At 43.8% G+C, this 19,977-nt stretch overlaps 1 protein-coding gene across 1 annotated transcript in view; it reads right to left on the bottom strand.

Annotated features, from left to right (window-relative positions):
- Positions 1 to 19,081, bottom strand: part of RASA1 (RAS p21 protein activator 1) — a 122,377-nt gene extending 103,296 nt beyond the window's left edge. The window contains exon 1 of the mRNA XM_032782687.1: positions 18,870 to 19,081. Within this exon, the coding sequence (XP_032638578.1) occupies positions 18,870 to 19,066 (197 nt within the window). The 5' untranslated portion in view covers positions 19,067 to 19,081. The remainder of the gene's footprint in view (positions 1 to 18,869) is intronic.
- Positions 19,082 to 19,977: the final 896 nt, after the last annotated feature.

The following is a 19,977-nucleotide window of genomic DNA, read 5'->3' as shown; positions in this document are numbered from 1 at the left end:
AACATTTTCCACACCACTCAGAAGCAGTGCAAAGGCTTGGAGGAGTAAGGGGTAACGGAGGACCTGAGGTAGACGGAAGTAATTGCTGGGAAGAAGCCTAGGAATGAACCTGGAAGGTTGTTGGGTGCGGATGGGAGAAGTACAAAACAGGGGTTTTTACTTGTTTGTTTTGGGGGGAGGGGGATTGTGTGTGTGTGGATTGTTATGGAGTTGGGGAGCATACCCCATGCACACTCTGGCTGAACCCTAGCCTCTCGCATTTTGTCAGGCACATCTGCCCCTGTTCCCTTCTGTTGCTGCATCCCCACTCTGCCACTCCCACTCCCCTCCATCCCCATGTGTGCCTGCACCCCACTCCCACTCAGCCCCAGCTCAATGTTGTCAACCCCATTAGTTCCTGTGACCCTGTCTGTCCCCTCACTAGTACTTCTGAACCCCAGTCTGTGACTCCCCCAGCAATCCCACGTTACCAGCTCTATCCGCTCCCACCCCCATATCCTATGCCTCACCTGGGCCCATGGGCAGGGCAAGGCACTGTGAGGAAGGAAGCCTCTGCTCCTTTCCTCTCCACATCTGGTTGCTCCAACCTATGACCCAGCTGCTCTTCTGGTGCCACATCAGCCCCTGGTGGGCAAAAGGCGTAATTGCAGTGTGACCCCTCTCACTGCTGCCCTTTGCCTGCCTGTCAGAATCAATTACTCTGTGGGGTAATATCCTTGGAAGACTTTATTGTATTAATTTTATATATTATTGAAGGCCAGAACTGTATGTGTGTCATACAATTACGGACTTTGCAGATAATACGGGTATGTTTACAGTGCAATTTAAGCCCAGAGTTTGCGGGACTCAAACTCACAGATTTAGTGTTTGTAAACCTATGCTTGAATGGTCACACTGAATATTAACCCTAGGTTTAGAATTTCTGGACCAGGATCTTACACCGGCACTCAGGCATCTACACCGCACTACAAAGACCCAAGTCAAACCAGCCTATCCCAAGCTTTCTTACACCCTTCCCAGGTGTAACTTTTCTAGCCATTTGTTTGTGGTGAACTGTGGGAAAACTTGTCCGTCCTATGGCACTTTACAGGAAGCTGTCATAGCCCGCCAATATATCCTTCTGAGCTATCTTTTGGGTCTGCATACTCCTGGCAACTGAGCCAGCAACACAGAGGAGTCACCAGTTGAAGAACGTCCCGCTTGGGCTTTTACTTCTGTTTCAGAAAACAGACAGAGCATCCATGAGACACAGGAGGGATATTTGGCAGCATTTTAAGATCTACTAAAGGCATCTGTTGGAAGATGATGACAACATAGATGTGGCAGGGCAGACTTGAACTGGCTGATGCTGCTCCTAACTCTCAGTATAGCTGCTAATTCTCCCATGTAGACCAGCACTTCTGGAGCAGGGCCATAACCACAAATGGTGGGATCACATTGTCATGCAGACCTGGGATGACCAGCAGTGGCTCCAGAACGTTCTCATGAAGAAAGCTACATTTCTGGAGCTCTATGGACAGCTTAATCTGACCTTCCAGCATCATGACACACACGAGGGCAGCTGTGTTGGTCCAGAAGCAGGTTGCTACAATCATCTGGAAGCTGGCAACCTCAGACTGCTACAGGTCCATTGCTAACCAGTTTGGTATTGGAAAGCCAACTGTGAGTAAAGTGGTTTCTGGTGTAATCAGGTATGTGATTTACCCAAAGGTGGAGTGCATAAACAATATCCCCAAAGTAATTATTGGGTTTAAGAGAATGGGGTTTCCAAACTGTGGCAGGGCCATTGATGGGACTCATCTGCCCAGAGTTTGCCCTCTTCAAGGACCAGGAATACATAAACCACAAAGGATACTACTCCATAGTTATGCAGGTCTTTGTGCATATTTGCAGATTTATGGACACCAACATGGACTGCACTGGAAAAGTTCACAATGCCAATGTTTTCCACCTATCAGGAGCCTACTCTCATAGACAACCTGGGACACTATTCCGAACAAATGACGTTGTCCTAGAGTAACTGTCCCCACTGTTATTCTAGGGGACCACATATAATCTCTTTTGCCTTGTCTTCTGAAATCATATTCTAACCTCTGAGGCCCTGGCAAAAGAAGATTTAATTACATTCAGGAGGTGGAGAATGGTGGTTAAAAGCACATTTGGCAGACTGAAATCCTGTTGGCACTGTTTACCAAACTGTTTGGATTCCAATGTCATCAATGCTGCCACATTATTGTACTTTGCTGTGCTCTTCACAATCTTTGTGAATCCAAAGGTGAGTCATTTGCCCCCGAATGCACCTATAACAGTAAGGGATCACTGAACTGGTACACTCAGCCAGAAAGTGCACCTCTCACAGCTGGAACAGGATGCACACTGGCAACAGAAATCAGTGATGCTTTGTACACCATATGATGGACTTGTATGACCCAATGGATGAGGAGAACGGTACATTTGCAGATGGATTTGCACCGCACTTTTTACAGTAAATGAAGGACTCTCGCAGTACGCTATGAATGGGGGTGGGTTCGAGACTAGCAAATTGTAATTGTGGATGAGATGACTGCTTAGACAATGGAGGGGATGGTGTTTCATACGACATGAATTGTGGATTTTCATTATGGACTGATCTGAACAGATGCACTGAGAAAATGTGTTTGGCTACAACTTCCAAGTTGTGCTTTATTATTTCTTTATCTTTACTCTTCGAAATACACATTATATGATGCAATGCAATGATGGCAGTAAACTTTTTAAATAAAATAAAAGCCTTTATTTGTGAACATGGCCTTATTATGAAAAACAATATTCAAGCATTGTTTAGCAGGCCAGCTGCCATCATGATGTCAAAACTGCAGTAATAAACCAGCACCAAAACCAGTAATAAAGTGCATAACAAACATTGAACAGTGCAAAACAGAGAAACCAATGCAAGTAAATAAATTCTCTACTTTTGCATGTTCCCTGGCCCCCATTCTCTTTCCCTTTCTAGCATGTTTAGCACACACTTGGTGCTGCTGCAGAGGGTACATTTTCCCTGTCCAGTAAGCATTCAGTCCTGGTTGCACAGGCCACCCAACTATGGTACTGTCCAATACATTCTTGGTCTGCAGGATATGGTACCATGGAGGGAACTCAAGACACGGTATCAGTGGAGCAGGAGCCTGAAATCCCATGGCCATTAGCGTAAGTAGTCTCTCGAACAGGTCTTTTTGCTGTGCTCCATCTTTGTCCCTTAGGAGGCATTCCTGCTCCAGAAACTGCATTGCAAGTCTCTTCTTGTATTCTGCTGCCTTTCAATGCCTTTCCACTTGCCATGAATCTTTTTCCCTTTGGCACTGCACCTGTTTGTTGCCTCTGTCCAGGACGTCCACCATAAGCTCACCACTGAACACTTGGTCTGTGACAGTTCAAAATCCCATGCTCCTGGTGCAGTGTGGCTGGGATGCTGAGATGAAGAGGCCTGAAAGCAGACATAGTATATACTGTCTCATTACTTCAAAAAAGGTTCAATGCATCCTCAGAGAAAAATGCCTGTGCAATCTCAAGACAGTTTTACTTTGTATTCAGGCTGAGTTCTTCAGTCTTAGAGGATGCTTTAGTTCCTCCCAGAAGCTCCATAGACACAACTGAGGACTTTTCTACACTTAAAATGTTACAGCGGCACAGGTGCGCCGCTGCAGCTGTGCCACTGTAGTGCTTCAGCATAGACACTACCTACACCGACAGGAGAGATTCTCCCATCAGCACAGGTAATCCACCTCCCCAAGAGGCATTAGGGTAGGCGACACTAAAGTACTAGCATGCATTCCACAATTAGTAGATACACACTGCTACAACAAAAATGGGATTTGGTCATAAACCAGAAATCTCTACCTTTCATATATTAACAACATGGACCCAAAACGCTTACCAGCTGTTTCTGACTCTTGTTTCTTCTGCCAGTTCCACAGCAGGCTGCTCCTCCAGGGGCCAAACAGCTCCTCCAAGAATATGCTGCAGCTGCTCCGGCAGAAAAGTCTCCTCAGGATCAGTGTGAGCACCAGAGTCACTTTGCTAGTATGATCTGGTGCCTGTTGACTCCCCTTCAATCTTATACTAGATTTGAGGGTCTGAAGGTAGCCATCCCAGTTGACTAAGCTATTGTGAACCACTGGGGGCTCAGTGCCTGTCACAGTACCCAGCTCCAAACCAAAGTATTTGTAAAAGAGGCAGGATGACAGGGAGTTCCCAGAGGGTGGATCTGAAGCCTGGCTTTCCAGTAGTCGCTCTTCAGATGCTTATGTTCCCTGCACTGGTCACCAGTCCATTGAATCCCCAACACTACCAATTTGTCTGCTGTTTCTTGGAACACATGATTATTTCTGATACTCTTCCTGAATTCAAACTTCTTGTCACACCAGAGACTTACCAGAACGGACTGTGGTCTCATGACTTGGTAGCAGCGATCTTGGTAAAGGACTTCTTGTTGGTGGCCATAGCTAATACAGAAGAGTAAAATTTTACTCTTGAGCTTGCAGCTCAGAGTAAAATGGAAGGGTTGAATGCCAAGCAGCTGCACTTGAACCAGGAAGTTGCTTCTATTTACTGGGAGTCAATTGGCTAGTCTTGGGATGGAAAGGATTGATACACTGGCCCATGGGATTGTGGGATAGCATTGGCAGACTGTCAGGACACTGGTCTGGGGCTCTGTGTCCACACTGCAAAATGATGCACAGTAGACCTGAGTGCTCAGAGTCAGATAGGGACTTAGGATCAGATCCACTCCCCTTGCCAGGTCTATGACCCGAGTCCAGCAGGCTTACTGACTTGAGTCAGATAGATTTCTGCATAGATGGAAGCAGGGTTTGGGCTTGAGACTGAGTTTCAGTCCAAGCTCACACTGCAGTCTAGACACACCCTTAGTGTTAGAAATTCCCCAGGAAATCCACTTAGGGAGCTATTAATGCAAATTCCCCAACTCTCGTTAAGCAAAAACCCAGTCTTTTGAAGCTACACCCTGAGGAGAGAGTTATTGTCTGATCTTGGCATTGGCGTAATAAGAAATCAGCAAAGGCCTGAGTTGTATAGAGAAATTTCTCATCTGGCCAGGTTCTATTCCAGTTCTGGATTTAATAAGGACGAACTTGCAACCTTGAAATCCCTGGTCAGGAGGCAGTGAGCCACTGGTTAGGAAGAAGAAAGCGAAAGTGGGTGCCCTTGGTGGACCACCCCTAGCAAATACATGACACCTCTATGCTATGGAGCAAGAGCCTGACATTGGTCCCTTCCAACCCTGATAGTCTACAATTCTATGACCCTGCTCCAGCCCCCCCACCCCACCCCAACACCGGCGATGCCCCCAGGGCCACGCCCACCACCCTAGCACCATTGCGGGCCCCCCCCCCCAATTCACCCTCCTCCGATCCCAAGTTTTAGTCAGGGGTATATAGTAAATATCATGGACAGGTCACAGGCTGTGAATTTTTGTTTACTACTTGTGACTTGTCCATGACTTTTATTAAAAATACCCATGACTAAATCATAGCCTTAACCATAATGCATACAGAGTGCTTGACTTTGCAACCTTTAACACAGTTTTTGTACTTGTAATCTTCTAGACAGGCTATCTAAATGGTTACTTTGTAAAAGATGAGCAAGATGAGTAGTCACTACATGAACATACTTGACCTGGCAATAACTGCTGCCCAGCTTGAACCTGAGTAACTGCCTGTGTCCTCATCCTGAAAGGCTGAAGTAGGCATATCAAAAGAGGAAGAAAGTTCCAAATGAGTCCAGGATATGTGATTATATTTCCTAAGAATATCATGCAAACATTCCTTCTGTTCAGTAATTTGAACCTTCTAAGTAGAGAATTAGGACCTATCCACACAGAGACTTTCTGTATGGCAACTCATGGTGTGACTCTACAGTATATTAGCTGGTGGTGTTGACTGTCCTACTGCAAATTAAAAGTTTCATAGTGTGCTGGTTGAGTACATCAATGTGCACTACAGAACTTTTAATGCATGGTAGCAGGATCCACATGGCCAGTTAGTTTGCAGCAAGCTAGTGAGCTGTAGATTTCATACCCTGGGGCTTGCCACACACTAAGTCTCCATATGGACAAGTCCTTCAATTAAGATCCTCTTTTTCTGGAAGCAGAAAGTATCAGCCATAAAAAACTCTAGTCACAAAAAGTCTCCGGTTCAATTGCCACCCCAGAATTAGAAGGGATGTACTTTCTTTCCCCGCCCCGTTCCCAACAGCTTCTTGGGAGTGGGAGATCTCTGAAAGAGAAATGGGGAAGGGTCAGAAGTAGAAATTTAACTAAGATTTGAGGTGACCACCACACAGCCCTTTTCCGTAATCTACAGGACTCAATAAGTGTAGTGAAGAATTTTCAAGCTTGAAAGTTGGGGATGGGTTATCACACTAATAGAGCTGGACACAGGAATGAATTAATTTGCCCCCTGGCTCACTAATCTGGACGTGAGTATTTAAATGTTAATCACTTCTCTTGCCATAGAAAAAAGAAGCTCCCCTGAACAATATCAAACCCTGTATCAAGGATGCTATAGATGAATTCCACCTATAAAATGGCTGTGCGAAACCCTGGGAATGAGCTGCAGACCTAGCAACCTTTAGTTTTTGAATATTTTTTAAAAACAGGTTGGGGCCCAGAAGAACAAATTTAAGATCACTGATTGAACTTTATGGGACAAACAGCTTCTTAGCCAAGAATTCCTAGAGTCAATGCCAATACTATAGAAGAAAAGGAAACTTTTCCTCTTCGATTCAGGGGCTAACAGAGGCAATTAACACCTGATCCACATCAGGAAAAATACAACTTTCTACCAGCTGATCTAGCTGTGCAATTCCTTATCCCCCAAAACTGACCTGAAGATATTAAGATATCTAATGTTCTCGGAGCCTAACCACACAAAGAAGTTTACCACTTTAACTATATCAATATAGTTAAAGTTGCATAACCTCCCCTAATGTAGATGCAGTTATACAGCTCTGATGGTGCTTTATACACCTCTACCCCGATATAACACGAATTCGGATACAACGGGGTAAAGCAGCGCTCCGGGGAGGCAGGGCTGCGCACTCTGGTGAATCAAAGCAAGTTCGATATAACATGGTTTCACCTATAACGCAGTAAGATTTTTTGGCTCCTGAGGACAGCGTTATATCGAGGTAGAGGTACCAATACTGCTATCCCATACACAACATTATAGCTTATTCCTCTTCCTGTAAGGGCATAGCTACACTAGAGAGTTTACAACGGCATAACTGCATTTCTAACATAGCTGCTCTAAGCTGCGAGGAGAGATTTATTCATCCCCTGAATGACATCACCTGTAGTGTAAGCAAGTTCTAAGTCACCTTTAGATAGACATAAAACTGCAACAACTTTTTCAGTTTTAAAAAAAAAGATACAGTAGAACTTCAGATTTATAAACACCTCAGGAATGGAGGTTGTTCATAATTCTGAAATGTTCATAGTTCTGAACAAAACATTATGGTTGTTCTTTCAAAAGTTTACAACTGAATTTTGACTTAATACAGCATTGAAACTTTAAGATGGTTAAAAGCACCATTTTTCTTCTGCATAGTAAAATGGAACAAGCACAGAAAGTTTCCTTACCTTGTCGAAATTTTTTTTTCATTTGTTTAGCAGTTTACTTTTAACACAGTACTGAATTGCATTAATGGCTTTTTGGGGGGCTTTTTTTTTTTTTTTTTTTTAAATCATGCTTGAGTTGTGTTGGTTTTATTTCCAAAAACCAGGTCTAGACACTTACTTTTTTTTTTGGAGAGGGGGAGGTCTCTGCTGCTGCCTGATTGCATATTTCCAGTTCCAAATGAGGTGTGTGGTTGACTGGCCAGTTAATAAACTCTGGTGTTTGCATCTCTGAGGTTCTATTGTAGATTATAAAACAAAACAAAAATCACAAATATCCCTAACTGTCTGTAGACTAGGTCTCAAAAGCTGCTGAAACTATCAAGGAGCAAAAGGGAAGATAAGAGTAACAACTCTAAGCCCCTCTTTGTAATCTGGTGAAAGGAATTTGACTTCTTAGCCACTGATGGACCTGTGGCTGGATGCATTTTCTACAGGAAGTGTAACCATACCCTAAGGGGGAAACTACACTATACAAGTTAAGAAACCTCCTAAATTGGAAGCAGCAATTGAAGTTATCCTTTAGGAATGTATCTTTCTGTACAGTTGTTTCCTTAAATATCCTACAATGCAAGGGATTCAAAATGTATATAGAAAATATGAGATTGTATAAAAAAGTGAGACAAATGCTCATGCTTTGGAGCATAAAGCCAATTACTAACTTATAGGTCCTAGAAAGAGTACCTGGTGGAATAATGGGTGTGCTTTTTTCCACCCCCACCCCTCCCAAGGATGGGAAAAGGTGAGGGATAGAGAAGAGGTATGATACATAGAGTAGAATAGAATATCAGGGTTGGAAGGGACCTCAAGAAGTCATCTAGTCCAACCCCCTGCTCAAAGCAAGACCAATCCCCAGACAAATCTTTACCCCAGTTCCCTAAATGGCCCCCTCAAGGACTGAACTCACAACCCTGGGTTTAGCGAGCCAATGCTCAAACCACTGAGCTATCCCTCCCCTGACCCCCTTATATGAACTAGGATCAGGGGGTTCCCTGACTCACTGGAAGGAATGAACACCTCTTCCTGCACACTCTTCCAATGGGTGAGCCAGGAACGGGGCCCTTGCCAACTCACATGTTCTGTTCTAAAATGTTCTGTAGCATTTTTAAGAGTGTAGAGTTGTAGTATGTGTGTTGTTGGTGGACTGAGGCATCACTCAAATAGGGCAGAATTAAGGTTGCATCTTGGGGGTGGCATGTAACTCAACCCCCAAAAGCCAGAAAATACAAAGTGTAAGTTTACTCACTCTCTACATTTTGGAAGGGAATGAGGTACCCCGGACAACTTTATGTTTCTGGGCATTTAATTATGAAACAAAATTCAAATACTATTTGAAGGCAAAACAAAAGTTTAAGTAATTTGTGATTGTTACTAGACCAGGGGTTCTCAAACTGTGGGTCAGTACACTGGGCTTCTCACCGATATAGCCAACAGATTCCATTCTCTGGCAAATTTATTCAGCTGTGGCTTATGCATTATATATGAATTATCTTCACAATTATATATTCAAAAAAACTACAGAGCACATAATCAAATTCTTTATTTACTATTCAGATCAAATAAATGTTTGTTCTTTCACTAAAAACCTGCACATAGTTCTTTGAACTTTTCCCATCCTCAAATGCCGCTCTATTTTTGTTTTTAGATTTGAAGATTTTACATTTTGTATCTCATTCTTTTAAAAAAATGTAGTTTTACATATTAACTTCCTATCTTGCTTTCACTTTTTTTTAAAAAAACAGCAAGACAAGATATTAATATATACTTCATGTTCAAGATTATTATATTTCTGTTGTAGTAAACTAATGAGGACTAAATGGCTCTGTGGATATAGGAAAAGCAGTGGACATGATACATCTTGACTTTAGCAAAGCTTTTGATAAGGTCTCCCACACTATTCTTGCCAGCAAGTTAAAAAAGTATGGATTGGATGAATGGACTGTAAGGTGGATAGGAAGCTGGCTAGATTGTCAGGCTCAAGAAGTAGTGATCAACAGCTTGATGTCTAGTTGGCAGCTGGTATCAAGCCGAGTACCCCAGGGGTCGGTCTTGGCGCTGGTTTTATTCAACATCTTTACTAATGATCTGGATGATGGGATGGACTGCACCCTCAGCAAGTTCACAGATGATACTAAGCTGTGGGAAGAGATAGATACACTGGAGGATAGCGATAGGGTCCACAGTGACCTAGACAAATTGGAGGACTGGGCCAAAAGAAAGCTGATGAGGTTCAACAAGGGCAAGTACAGAGTCCTGCATTTAGGACAGAAGAATCCCAGGCACCGCTACAGGCTAGGGACAGACTGGCTAAGCTGCAGTTCTGGAGATTACAGTGGATGAGAAGCTCGATATGAGTCAGCAGTGTGCCCTTTTTGCCAAAAAGGCTAATGGTATATTGGGCTGCATTAGTAGAAGCATTGCGAGCAGATCAAGGGAAGTGATTATTCTCCTCTTTGGCACTGGTGAGGCCTCATCTGGAGTATTGCGTCCAGTTTTGGGCCCCTCACTATGGACAGGAAGTGGACAAATTGGAAAGAGTCCAGCAGAGGGCAATGAAAATTATCAGGGGGCTGGGGCACACGACTTACAAGGAGAGGCTGAGGGAACTGGGCTTGTTTAGTCTGCAGAAGAGTGACGTGAGATTTGATAGCAGCCTTTAACTACCTGAAAGAGGGTTCCAAAGAAGATGGAGCTAGGCTGTTCTCAGTGATGGCAGATGACAGAATAAGGAGCAATGGTCTCAAGTTACAGTGAGGGAAGTCTAGGGCCTGGTCTACACTACGCGTTTAAACCGATTTTAGCAGCATTAAACCGATTTAACGCTGTACCCGTCCACACTACAAGGCCCTTTATATCGATATAAAGGGCTCTTTAAATCGGTTTCTGTACTCCTCCTGACAAGAGAGTAGCCAAAATCCGGTAACCATATCGGATTAGGTTATGGTGCCGCAAATCAACGGTATGCCTCCGGGCGGTATCCCTCAGTGCACCACTTGACCGCTTGGACAGCAATTGAACTCGGATGCGTGGCAGCTAAAACAGGAAAGCCCACGAAAATAATTTTCATTCTGTTGCCCAGCGTGGAGCTTGATCAGCACGGGCAATGCAGACCAAATCCAAAAAAAGGCTCACATGGACCGATCGGAGATACTGACTGATCGTATGGGAACAAATCGTTAATCAAAACTCCTTACAGAGACGAAATGCAAGGCGTTGAAAAAAATCTCCGGGCTACACAGTGCTGCGTACAAGCGTACAGGGAACGCCAGAACTCAAATGGACCTCATGTAGGAAGGACGGGGTACCGAGGATGCCAGCTATCCCACAGTCCACAGCAGTTCCGAAAATATGCATTAGCTTAGGCTGACCCCAAGCCTGTAGTTCAAACACATGTCCGCATGGTTCAGGGAAGCTCGCTCAAGTTACCGCCCCCACCCACCCACATGAAGAAAAGGAAAGAAATCGTTTCTTGACTTCTTTCAATTCACCTACTTACGAATGCGCGGTAGATGCAATGCGCAGCAGTGAAGCCAGTATCGCCCTCCCTCCGGGCAGTGTGCAGTAGGACTGTAACGTCCATAAACTGGATGCTCAACTTGATAACTGCTGAATACCCCTGGCTGCCGAGTGATGGCCGCTGGGGGCGCGCCTGTAGAAAGAATTTCCTGTCATCCCAGTAGATGGGACAGAACGGGTAACGCTTCATTAGCAACTGGGGCTGAGCTCAATCAGCCCCCTCCCTTCAGTGTAAAGAAAAGATCTGACGCCTGACTACATGCAGTGGGATGCTGCGTTCCTCTCCCCACCGCTTAATGTCCGCCTGGCTATCATAGCACCGGGAGGCTGCCTCCACCATTTAGTCACTAAAAAAACAGTGTTCTATTCTGCATCATATATTCATGACAAATGGGGGGAACGCACGTACCCAGAAATCGGGAGGAGGAAGCAATTGAGGTTTGCAGAAGGCCCTTCTCCGGAAGCACTAGCCTCTATTTCTGCGGGATCTGACAGAGACAGCTGTCTCCTGATACAACGTTCAGTAACATTGCCCATATTCAGCAAGGACGACCATCATGAAAAAGATTACATCGGGGTCATTCAGTTAGATTTTGCTCCCCCAACTCAGCGGGCCATGATAGCACAGACAGACAGAGGACAGATAACCGTCATCTATTGCCATTACCCCGAGCAGAATGACAAACACTGAACCGCTCTGCATCTCAAAAGCAAAATAACTGCGTTAGCGCGGAATAATCACCTCTGCCGCGCATCTAGACAGCATACGTGGATGAAAAAAAAAAAGAAACTGAACGTGCTCATGGTGCTGGCTAGGGTTCGCCAGGCAATCCAGGAAAAAGGCGCAAATGAGTCTGCCGGTAGCTTCCCGGAGGAAGGAATGATGATGACATTTACCCAGAACCACCCGCAACAATATTTTGCCCCATCACCACTGGCTTCAACCAGAATCTAAGGCAGGGAGACTGCGGGAACAGAATCTACCCACAGTCAATACCGGAAAGCGACCAGCCTCGGACCATGGACGCACACCGCCGAATTAATGTGCTTAGTGTGGCCGCGTGCACTCGACTTTATACAATCTGTTTTATAAAACCGGTTTATGTAAAATCGGAATAATCCCGTAGTGTAGACGTACCCTAGGTTGGATATTAGGAAACACTATTTCACTAAGAGGGTGGTGAAGCACTGGAATGGGTTACCTAGGGAGGTGGTGGAATCTCCATCCTTAGAAATTTTTAAGGCCTGACTTGACAAAGCCCTATCTGGGATGATTTAGTTGGTGTTGGTCCTGCTTTGAGAACGGGGTTGGACTAGATGAACTCCTGAGGTCGCTTCCAACACTAATCTTCTATGATTCTAAAGAACAACTTCACAAACAAACAAACATTCTACTTTATAATTAGTTATAAATCATGAAATCTGGTCATATTCATGCTGCCCCAGTTAATCTGGCCAAAAAACTACCCAGATTGACAATTTTAGAAAATTATGGATAACTAAATTACTATACAAAAGCATGTTCTTCACACACATGCAATCTTAAAAAACTTGAGCATACAGATGTACAATTTTACAAAAATGAACAAAGTTTCCTTCTCTTTCCATTATACCCCACGATCAGGTTTTGATAGGACAAAATACATTACTTAAGAAGAACAGAGAGGTACAATGAAAAACTTTATTTGTAGATATTTTTTATCTGTTTACCAGATCAATTTGCGAAAGACAGGGAAAATAAACTTCACATAATAAAAAGAGAAATTATATAATTTATTGTTTCTCCACAGAAAAACCAATGCATGACATTAAGACTATTTCCTGGGACTTGCAATGAATTCTCCAGCATAGATAAATGTAATTACCAGAAAGATGATTTTATGCTCTAGAATTTTTAAATGTATGGACACCAGAAATTCTTCTACTGTAGAGCTGTGCATACATCCTCTCTCCAGTGCAATATTTTTTCCTCACTCTTGCTGCTGAAACAGACGGAAGTGCTATAGAATTTTGTAGATGTTACTTATTACAGTCATTTGATGAAACCTACACTTCGCATTAAAATCAGATATAATAATGTTTCACTTCCACTTACACATTTGTTTAACGTTCTCCCACACACTACATTCTCATGTTTTAGCTGTTTTCTTCACCATCTTTTATTATTTAATATTTTGTCTCAACGGGTAACAAAAATAAGTCAGTAAAGATATCAGTTTGGGATATGTTTTGAACACAATTTTATGACAAGCAATTTCACTCTATAAAGTTACTGGAGCTCTGTTCAAATACAACACAAGCATCTTCTGATAATCATTATTCCAAAAATGTACCATATAAAAGTGAAAATTTCTTTGGCGAATACTGGAACTTCTGCTACTGACACCTTTAAATCAACACTGTAAAACTTAGAAGAACCTTGTCAGCTTTATGACTGCTATGCCAGTGTAAAATCGACCAAATTCTTGTAAATTCAATAGTACTGCTACAGAAACCAACAGACTAGACAGCATTCCTTCAAAACTTTTGCAAATGCTTCTTTTCAAGGGAGATGGGGGACAGAAGAAGGTGGAGGCAACAGCTACAGAAGCAGTTTCCTCCCAGGGAAGTGAGGAAAGCATTCTCCTTTTTTCAAACACCTCATCCCCATTACCCAGTAATAAAGAACAGAATATGTATTTGCTATTGCCAGTTCTGCAGCAGAACAGGGAAAGATACAACACTCAGGTCAGTTTCACACTTGCTGTTCAAAGGGTTTATGAAGACATGAAATTGACCCAATTCTTAGGAATTTCACTCAGACTACAGTACAGCTACACTACAGCAGCACTGATTTCCCTATAGCACTTGTGGTGGAGATGAATGAGAGGCAGTAGCTTTCCTGACATAGCATTGTCTACACCGGCGCTTAGGTTGGTATAATTTATGTCACGCAGGGTTGTGGATTATTCACACCTCAAGCAATGTAAGTTACATCAAACTAACCTGTAGCATAGACAACGTCTCAGCTTTTTGGAGAAAGAGAATTTGGGGGTAAAAAAACAGAAAATCCCTCTCTTCCGCTCCCTCCTTTTCCAACATCCAGGAAAGTAGAGATAAGAAAGAAAAACTTCCCCCCTTTCTCTCAATAGCTGGTACAGGGTAAAGGAAGCTCCAAGCTATCCAAGAACAACACACCTTCTCTCAGAAAAGAACATTTAAGGCATCCTACTAAGAAGTGCAGAGCTTGCCCATGGTTCACTTCCCTACCCCTGTCTTCCTTTGCATTGGCTTCCATGTAACTAGTACACTTATAAAGACCTCAAAAGTATGTCTACAGTGCTGCTGGGAGCAAGCCCTCTGAGCACAGGCAGACAGACTTGTGCCAACCGAGCTCAAGCTAGCATGCTAAAAATAGCAATGTGGCTGTTGCAGCTGGGCTGGCAACTCAGGATTTCAAGCCCACCTAGCCCCCTTGGACTGAGCTTGGATGGAGAGCCTGAGTCTCCACCAGAGCTGCAATGCCCACACTGCAATTTTTAGTGCTCTAACTCCATCTTTGCCAGCATGAGTCTGTCTGCCTTTACTGGATGGCTTGCTCCTAGATGCAGTATAGACATACGCACAGATGTAACTATGCAGAGTGTTTGGTCTGCAGCAGCTTTATTACTGGTGACAACATACAAATGAGGAAGAATATATTTGACTTTTAGATTCTAGGTTTAGTTTTCCTGACTAGAAGTTGGAAAATGCATCTTTATACTGGTAACATGAGAAAAAATTATCTGGAAATTATAAATATATGAAGCCAAACAGTGTTCTGCCTAGAAAGATATTTTTCAAAGTAGAATCTCACTGTAAGGTTCAATAACCCTCAAGGCCAGCAAAGAAGGTTCCTCAAACAAGGTCTGTAGCATCTTTTCCAGTAATGCTTGGATACCAGGTTGCTAAGTCCACCAGTTTAATTCAGCCCTCAATCAGGATGCCTGCAGAAGGAAACCACTACTAGTAGCTATTGTTACATAAAATATACTGCCTCCTCCTCCAGACCCAAGAGTGGCCATCACCAATAGTAACAAGAAGCACCCCCAACCTTTGATACATATGTAAAATATTTTATTAAAATAATGAAAAGGTTACATTTACAGAACATGAGCAAACCACAACACACTCCACCTATAAAAGGGATGAATTAGCTGGTGGGAAGTGGGAAAGAGTGGAGTTTGCAGTTGCAGTCATCTTTAAAACTAGTGGAATATTAGAATAACTTTGCTTTTAAAATTTAAATTGTGATCATGTTTTAAGAGGTTAACATTTAACTTAGCCATAAAGGAACGGTACTTAAACCTGTAATTTAGACCTGCTTTATTGTTATAAATTGATATAGAATATTGATCCTTATTTTGTTTCTTGTAAGTTATACTTTGAGAGATCAACTAATATTAAAGACATTATTTACTCAGAGCCTTACAATACAATGTTAAAGAAGAAACGACCCTTAGGAGCTCATATTAAATCCTAGTCTCGTAAGTGGACAAGTCATAATTTATTATCAGCAATAAAAGGCACTTTTGTTTGCACTCTACAAAGAACGGTGGTGAGGGTGCTGGGAAGGATACAAGGTACTGTCAACTTCAGCGACATCTAAAATTACTATAACAAAGATTGGAAATGGGTAAATTTTCTTTAGTCTCTCTACTCTGTGTAAATTCAGCGTGACTGGTGTTTCCAGTGATTTTTAATGTGATTTCCCATTTGTCTGGGTCTTTCACATGACCAGGAGAAAAAAAATTAAAATATAGGAAAGGGATTCTAAACTAACAAAAAACAAGTAGACAGAGACAGGTGTAGTTCCCTGAAACAACTTCTTCTGAAATTTCCAATTAGTGGTCTAATTTCATGCTTATAAGGAAAATAAAAATGAGCTTATGCAATATTTGAAGAGTACATTAAAGAATTTCCAGACATTAGAAGGATAACAACCAGCTACACAATCGAGCCTTGATCCAGCATGGACTTATGCATGTGCTTAACTTTAATAATGTGAATAGTCCCACTTACTAATGCAACTAAAGTTCAGTATGTACTTAGGTGTTTGCAAGAGTGGAGCCTTCTTAGTCTTTGAAAAGGATACATCTATAAAGTTACTGTTTTGCAGTACTAGAGAACATGTTAGAATTAGTACATTGCTGTCATGCCCACAAATTTATCTTGTTCTGCAACAGAATTGCAGAAATTGGTTACATTTAATAAAGTGTTGCCAGTCACAAGGAGATTTATTTTAGATTAGTGATTATTCAGAGCTCTAAATAGCCACCCAATCTCCTAACACAATAATTCCAAAAACAATAGGCACTTTCAAGGTATCTGCCTCTACTGCCATTTGAGAAATAGGTTTACAGCCAAAGAGAGGCAGTATTGTCTAGTAGATAGGGCAATGAACTGGGAGTCAGAAGTCTGGGTTCTCCTTCTACCAGTGACTAACTGTGTGACCTTGGACAAGTCACTTCACCTCTCTATGCCTTCATTTCCCTTCTCATCCTTTGTTCAATTTAGATTTTTTTTTTTAATCTCTTTGTGGCCTATGTGTTTTTACACTTAGACTAATGAGGCCCTGATCTTCAGGAACTGTTACAATCAATCAATAAATAAATCATTGGAAAGCCTGATAAGGTTAAAAAACATGTTTTATATTAAACTCTATGCCCTCATTCTTGTACAATGGTTATGCCTTGTATACTTATGCCATTATCATCCTGAACCCTGGAAAAAGACTAGAATTCATGTGGATTTTTAACTGTCTCTGATACCTATTACAGGATGCAAAAGATTTTTTCCTCCTTACTGATACTAAACAAGAACCTCCACAGAAGTATATGCTAGTCTATTTTATTTACTTTATTTAAAAACTCATTCAGTTACTGTCACGCAGAAGTACAGCAGGCTAGGATAAGGTATATTTTATAGTTATGCAAATTTCATTTTAACTTTATACACACAAAACAAGAGGCAGCTTTTGTATCTTTTCAGCATGAAATGGGTAAATGATTGTGGCGGAGAGAGGGAGTAGGAAATAGAGGAAGCTTCTGAAAGCCCTAAATTTACATGCACAGAACAAGACAAGAAGAATTTTAAGTTAAACTCAAGAATGATAAATATTGTAGAAAGTGCAAATGAACACAACACTTTCATCTGACAAACTGTCAAGACTACATTAGCACATTCTTGGAAAAACATTACCAGCACCAATCAAATGATATTTTCCATTGTAAAATATGCCTTTATGCCTTATAGTTCTAGTTTATCCAAAATATAAAAATTCACCTTACCTTAGTTAATGATTGATTCCTAAATACCAACTTGAAAAACATCAAACAATTTTGTTTCTGGGACAATAAACAGACACTACAGTGTAACTGTCTGTCCTAATATAAACCTTGTAAGGTGTCTAAAGGTTTACATAAAGCAATTTCAAGTGGGTTATTAGTACCTCCCGATTTCTTCCATTTACAGTTATCACTAATTGTACACACAAAAGCTGCACACCAATGATGTGTGTGAAAGTATCAGATAACATAATACGTATAAAACACAACTGTTGTCCTGGATAATGGGTAAGATTTCCCTTAGTACTATCAACACTACAGGAATCCTTACTGAAATAATGGAAGGACAAGCACAGTGAAATCTTACTGTAAAACACCTACTATTGCTGTTACTCAATTCCCAATCCTTTTCAAACAATCCAATTAAACACAAACACCTTTAAAGTCAGCTGAACACCATGCTATTAAATTAATTGCTTATGAAAAATAAATACCAATACTTTAAAATGTGAAGACATTTAATCACATAAACTTTAAAAAGATACAATATATAACATTTTCTGTGTATAGTTCTACCCAGCATGCATATGAAAGGTTCCCTTATGGTCTCACAATGACTATACACTACTACATTTTGGAAGAGTCTGAAAATGGATAATATGCTCCCAAAAAACTGACAAAGCTTCCTAAGATCCAGTTTAATAATCATTTGAGCTTCCCATTCCTTTTGTGGTACTATTTACCATTTGTGAAGATTCACAGTACTGAAAACCCAGAAAACTAAATCAAATATCTAGCTATTTGCCATACTGTTTTTTATAGCTCCCTAGAGGATTTCTTTGTTCATTTTAAACATGAGACTCTAAAAACATCCAACTCTACTTGGGCAGCACAGGAACGTTTCAGACTTTCCAACGCTCTGGGTGTCTCTAAGTTTTAAACTGTCAGATGCTGGCACTGCAGGACAGGAGATGGATCACCACAATTGTCCTGTTCCTTCATTCCCTCTGAACCACCTGGCATTGGCCACTGTCAGAAGACAGGACACTGGGTTAGATGGACCATTGGTCTGACCCAGTATGGCCGTTCTTATGTGCTTTAGTCCATTTAAGTCAGCCGCTGTCCACGCTGAGGAGCCACCCCCGATGAAAACACAGATTCCAGCAGCCCTCAGTGCCAGTATTTCAGCACTTTTCATGCAAGCAACTGACTGGGTCTATTTAAACGGGATCCTGGGGCAAGTGCAAAACTTTCAGGGCCTGGCCGGTGTTTGACACACACTTTCCACTGGGAAAGGGAGGAGTGGGAAGCTAGCGTCGCCGCAGAGCCAGCTCCCGTCCCCCTCGGAGGGGCAGCAAGCGGAGGGGGCAGCTACTCACTGGTTAGTCGGGGGCGCGGTGAGCGGGATGGCCACCTCCTCCTCTTCGTACTCCGGTCCGTCCAGCGAGTCTCCTTCATCCACGGTGCCCAGCCCCCCTACCAGCGGCAGCGGCGGGGGCGGCAGCGGCGGGAAGCCTCCAGCGGCCGGACCTCCTGCTGGGCCGGGTTCCTGCGGGGCAAGCGCCCCCCTGGGCATCTCTGCTTCCGCCGGCGGCCACCGCGCCGCCTCGCGCCGGAGGGGCAGCCCCGGCCCCGCCGGCAGGGCCCAGCGCCGGGCACAAAGTGGGTGGCCGGGCCCGGCTACCGCGCTGCTAGAGTGCCTTGCGGCCCCTTGCCCGGTCACAGGGCAGGGCAGTGTCCCTGGTCCCTCGGCGCGCTCGCAAACGAAGGCCGGCGCCTCCTCGCTGGAGCCTCGGCCGCCATCATGTGTAGCCCGCCCCTCCGCCGCCGTGGGTGAGGAGGGGCGCCCGGGGTCCGACCCCCGCCCTCCGCCCCAGCGGGGAGGCAGGCCGGGGCTGGGACGAGCGAACTTCCCCGTGGCGCCGGCGCTGGCGACATATGCCCGGCTGGGCGGCTGGTAATTCAGGCGCGCGGCAGGGCCACGGCGCGTGCGCTCATCCCCCTGCGCCGGCGGGCCGGGCCGGTCGAGAGCGGATCCCGCGGAGACTCACCCCGCCCGCAGCGAGCGCAGCTTCGGAACGGCCACGGGCCAGGCTGGGCGGGGTGGGGGGAGGCAGGCGAGCGGCTCCCCCTCACATTGCGCATGCGCGCCAGGGCCGCCCGCGAGGGACTGGCTGAGCGCGTGCACGAGAGGCGCGCTGCTGTGCTCCTGTGGTTCCTGCCGGCTCTGAGTCAGGGAGCAAGGTAAGCTCCGGATTCACCTGGAGCCTTGCAGGGACCGCGCATGGGGGAAAAGGAAGAGCTGGAGCTACCTGGAGCATGATGATTTTTGGCCCCCGGGTTACAGGGTCAAAGGAGACGAGAAACCTAGCCGAGTCTACTGCACCCCAAATTCTGCACCCGACACATCCTGACCGTTTTGCTCCCAGACCACCAAGTTCTGCATATGGAGCCACGCCTGTTGAATCTCACCAGTGCGGCTCTGAT

Source organism: Chelonoidis abingdonii, chromosome 6 (genome assembly GCF_003597395.2).
Source record: "Chelonoidis abingdonii isolate Lonesome George chromosome 6, CheloAbing_2.0, whole genome shotgun sequence".
Classification (NCBI taxonomy): domain Eukaryota; kingdom Metazoa; phylum Chordata; order Testudines; family Testudinidae; genus Chelonoidis; species Chelonoidis abingdonii.
The sequence above is the reverse complement of the archived record's forward strand: the minus strand, read 5'-3'. Positions and strand labels throughout refer to the sequence as shown.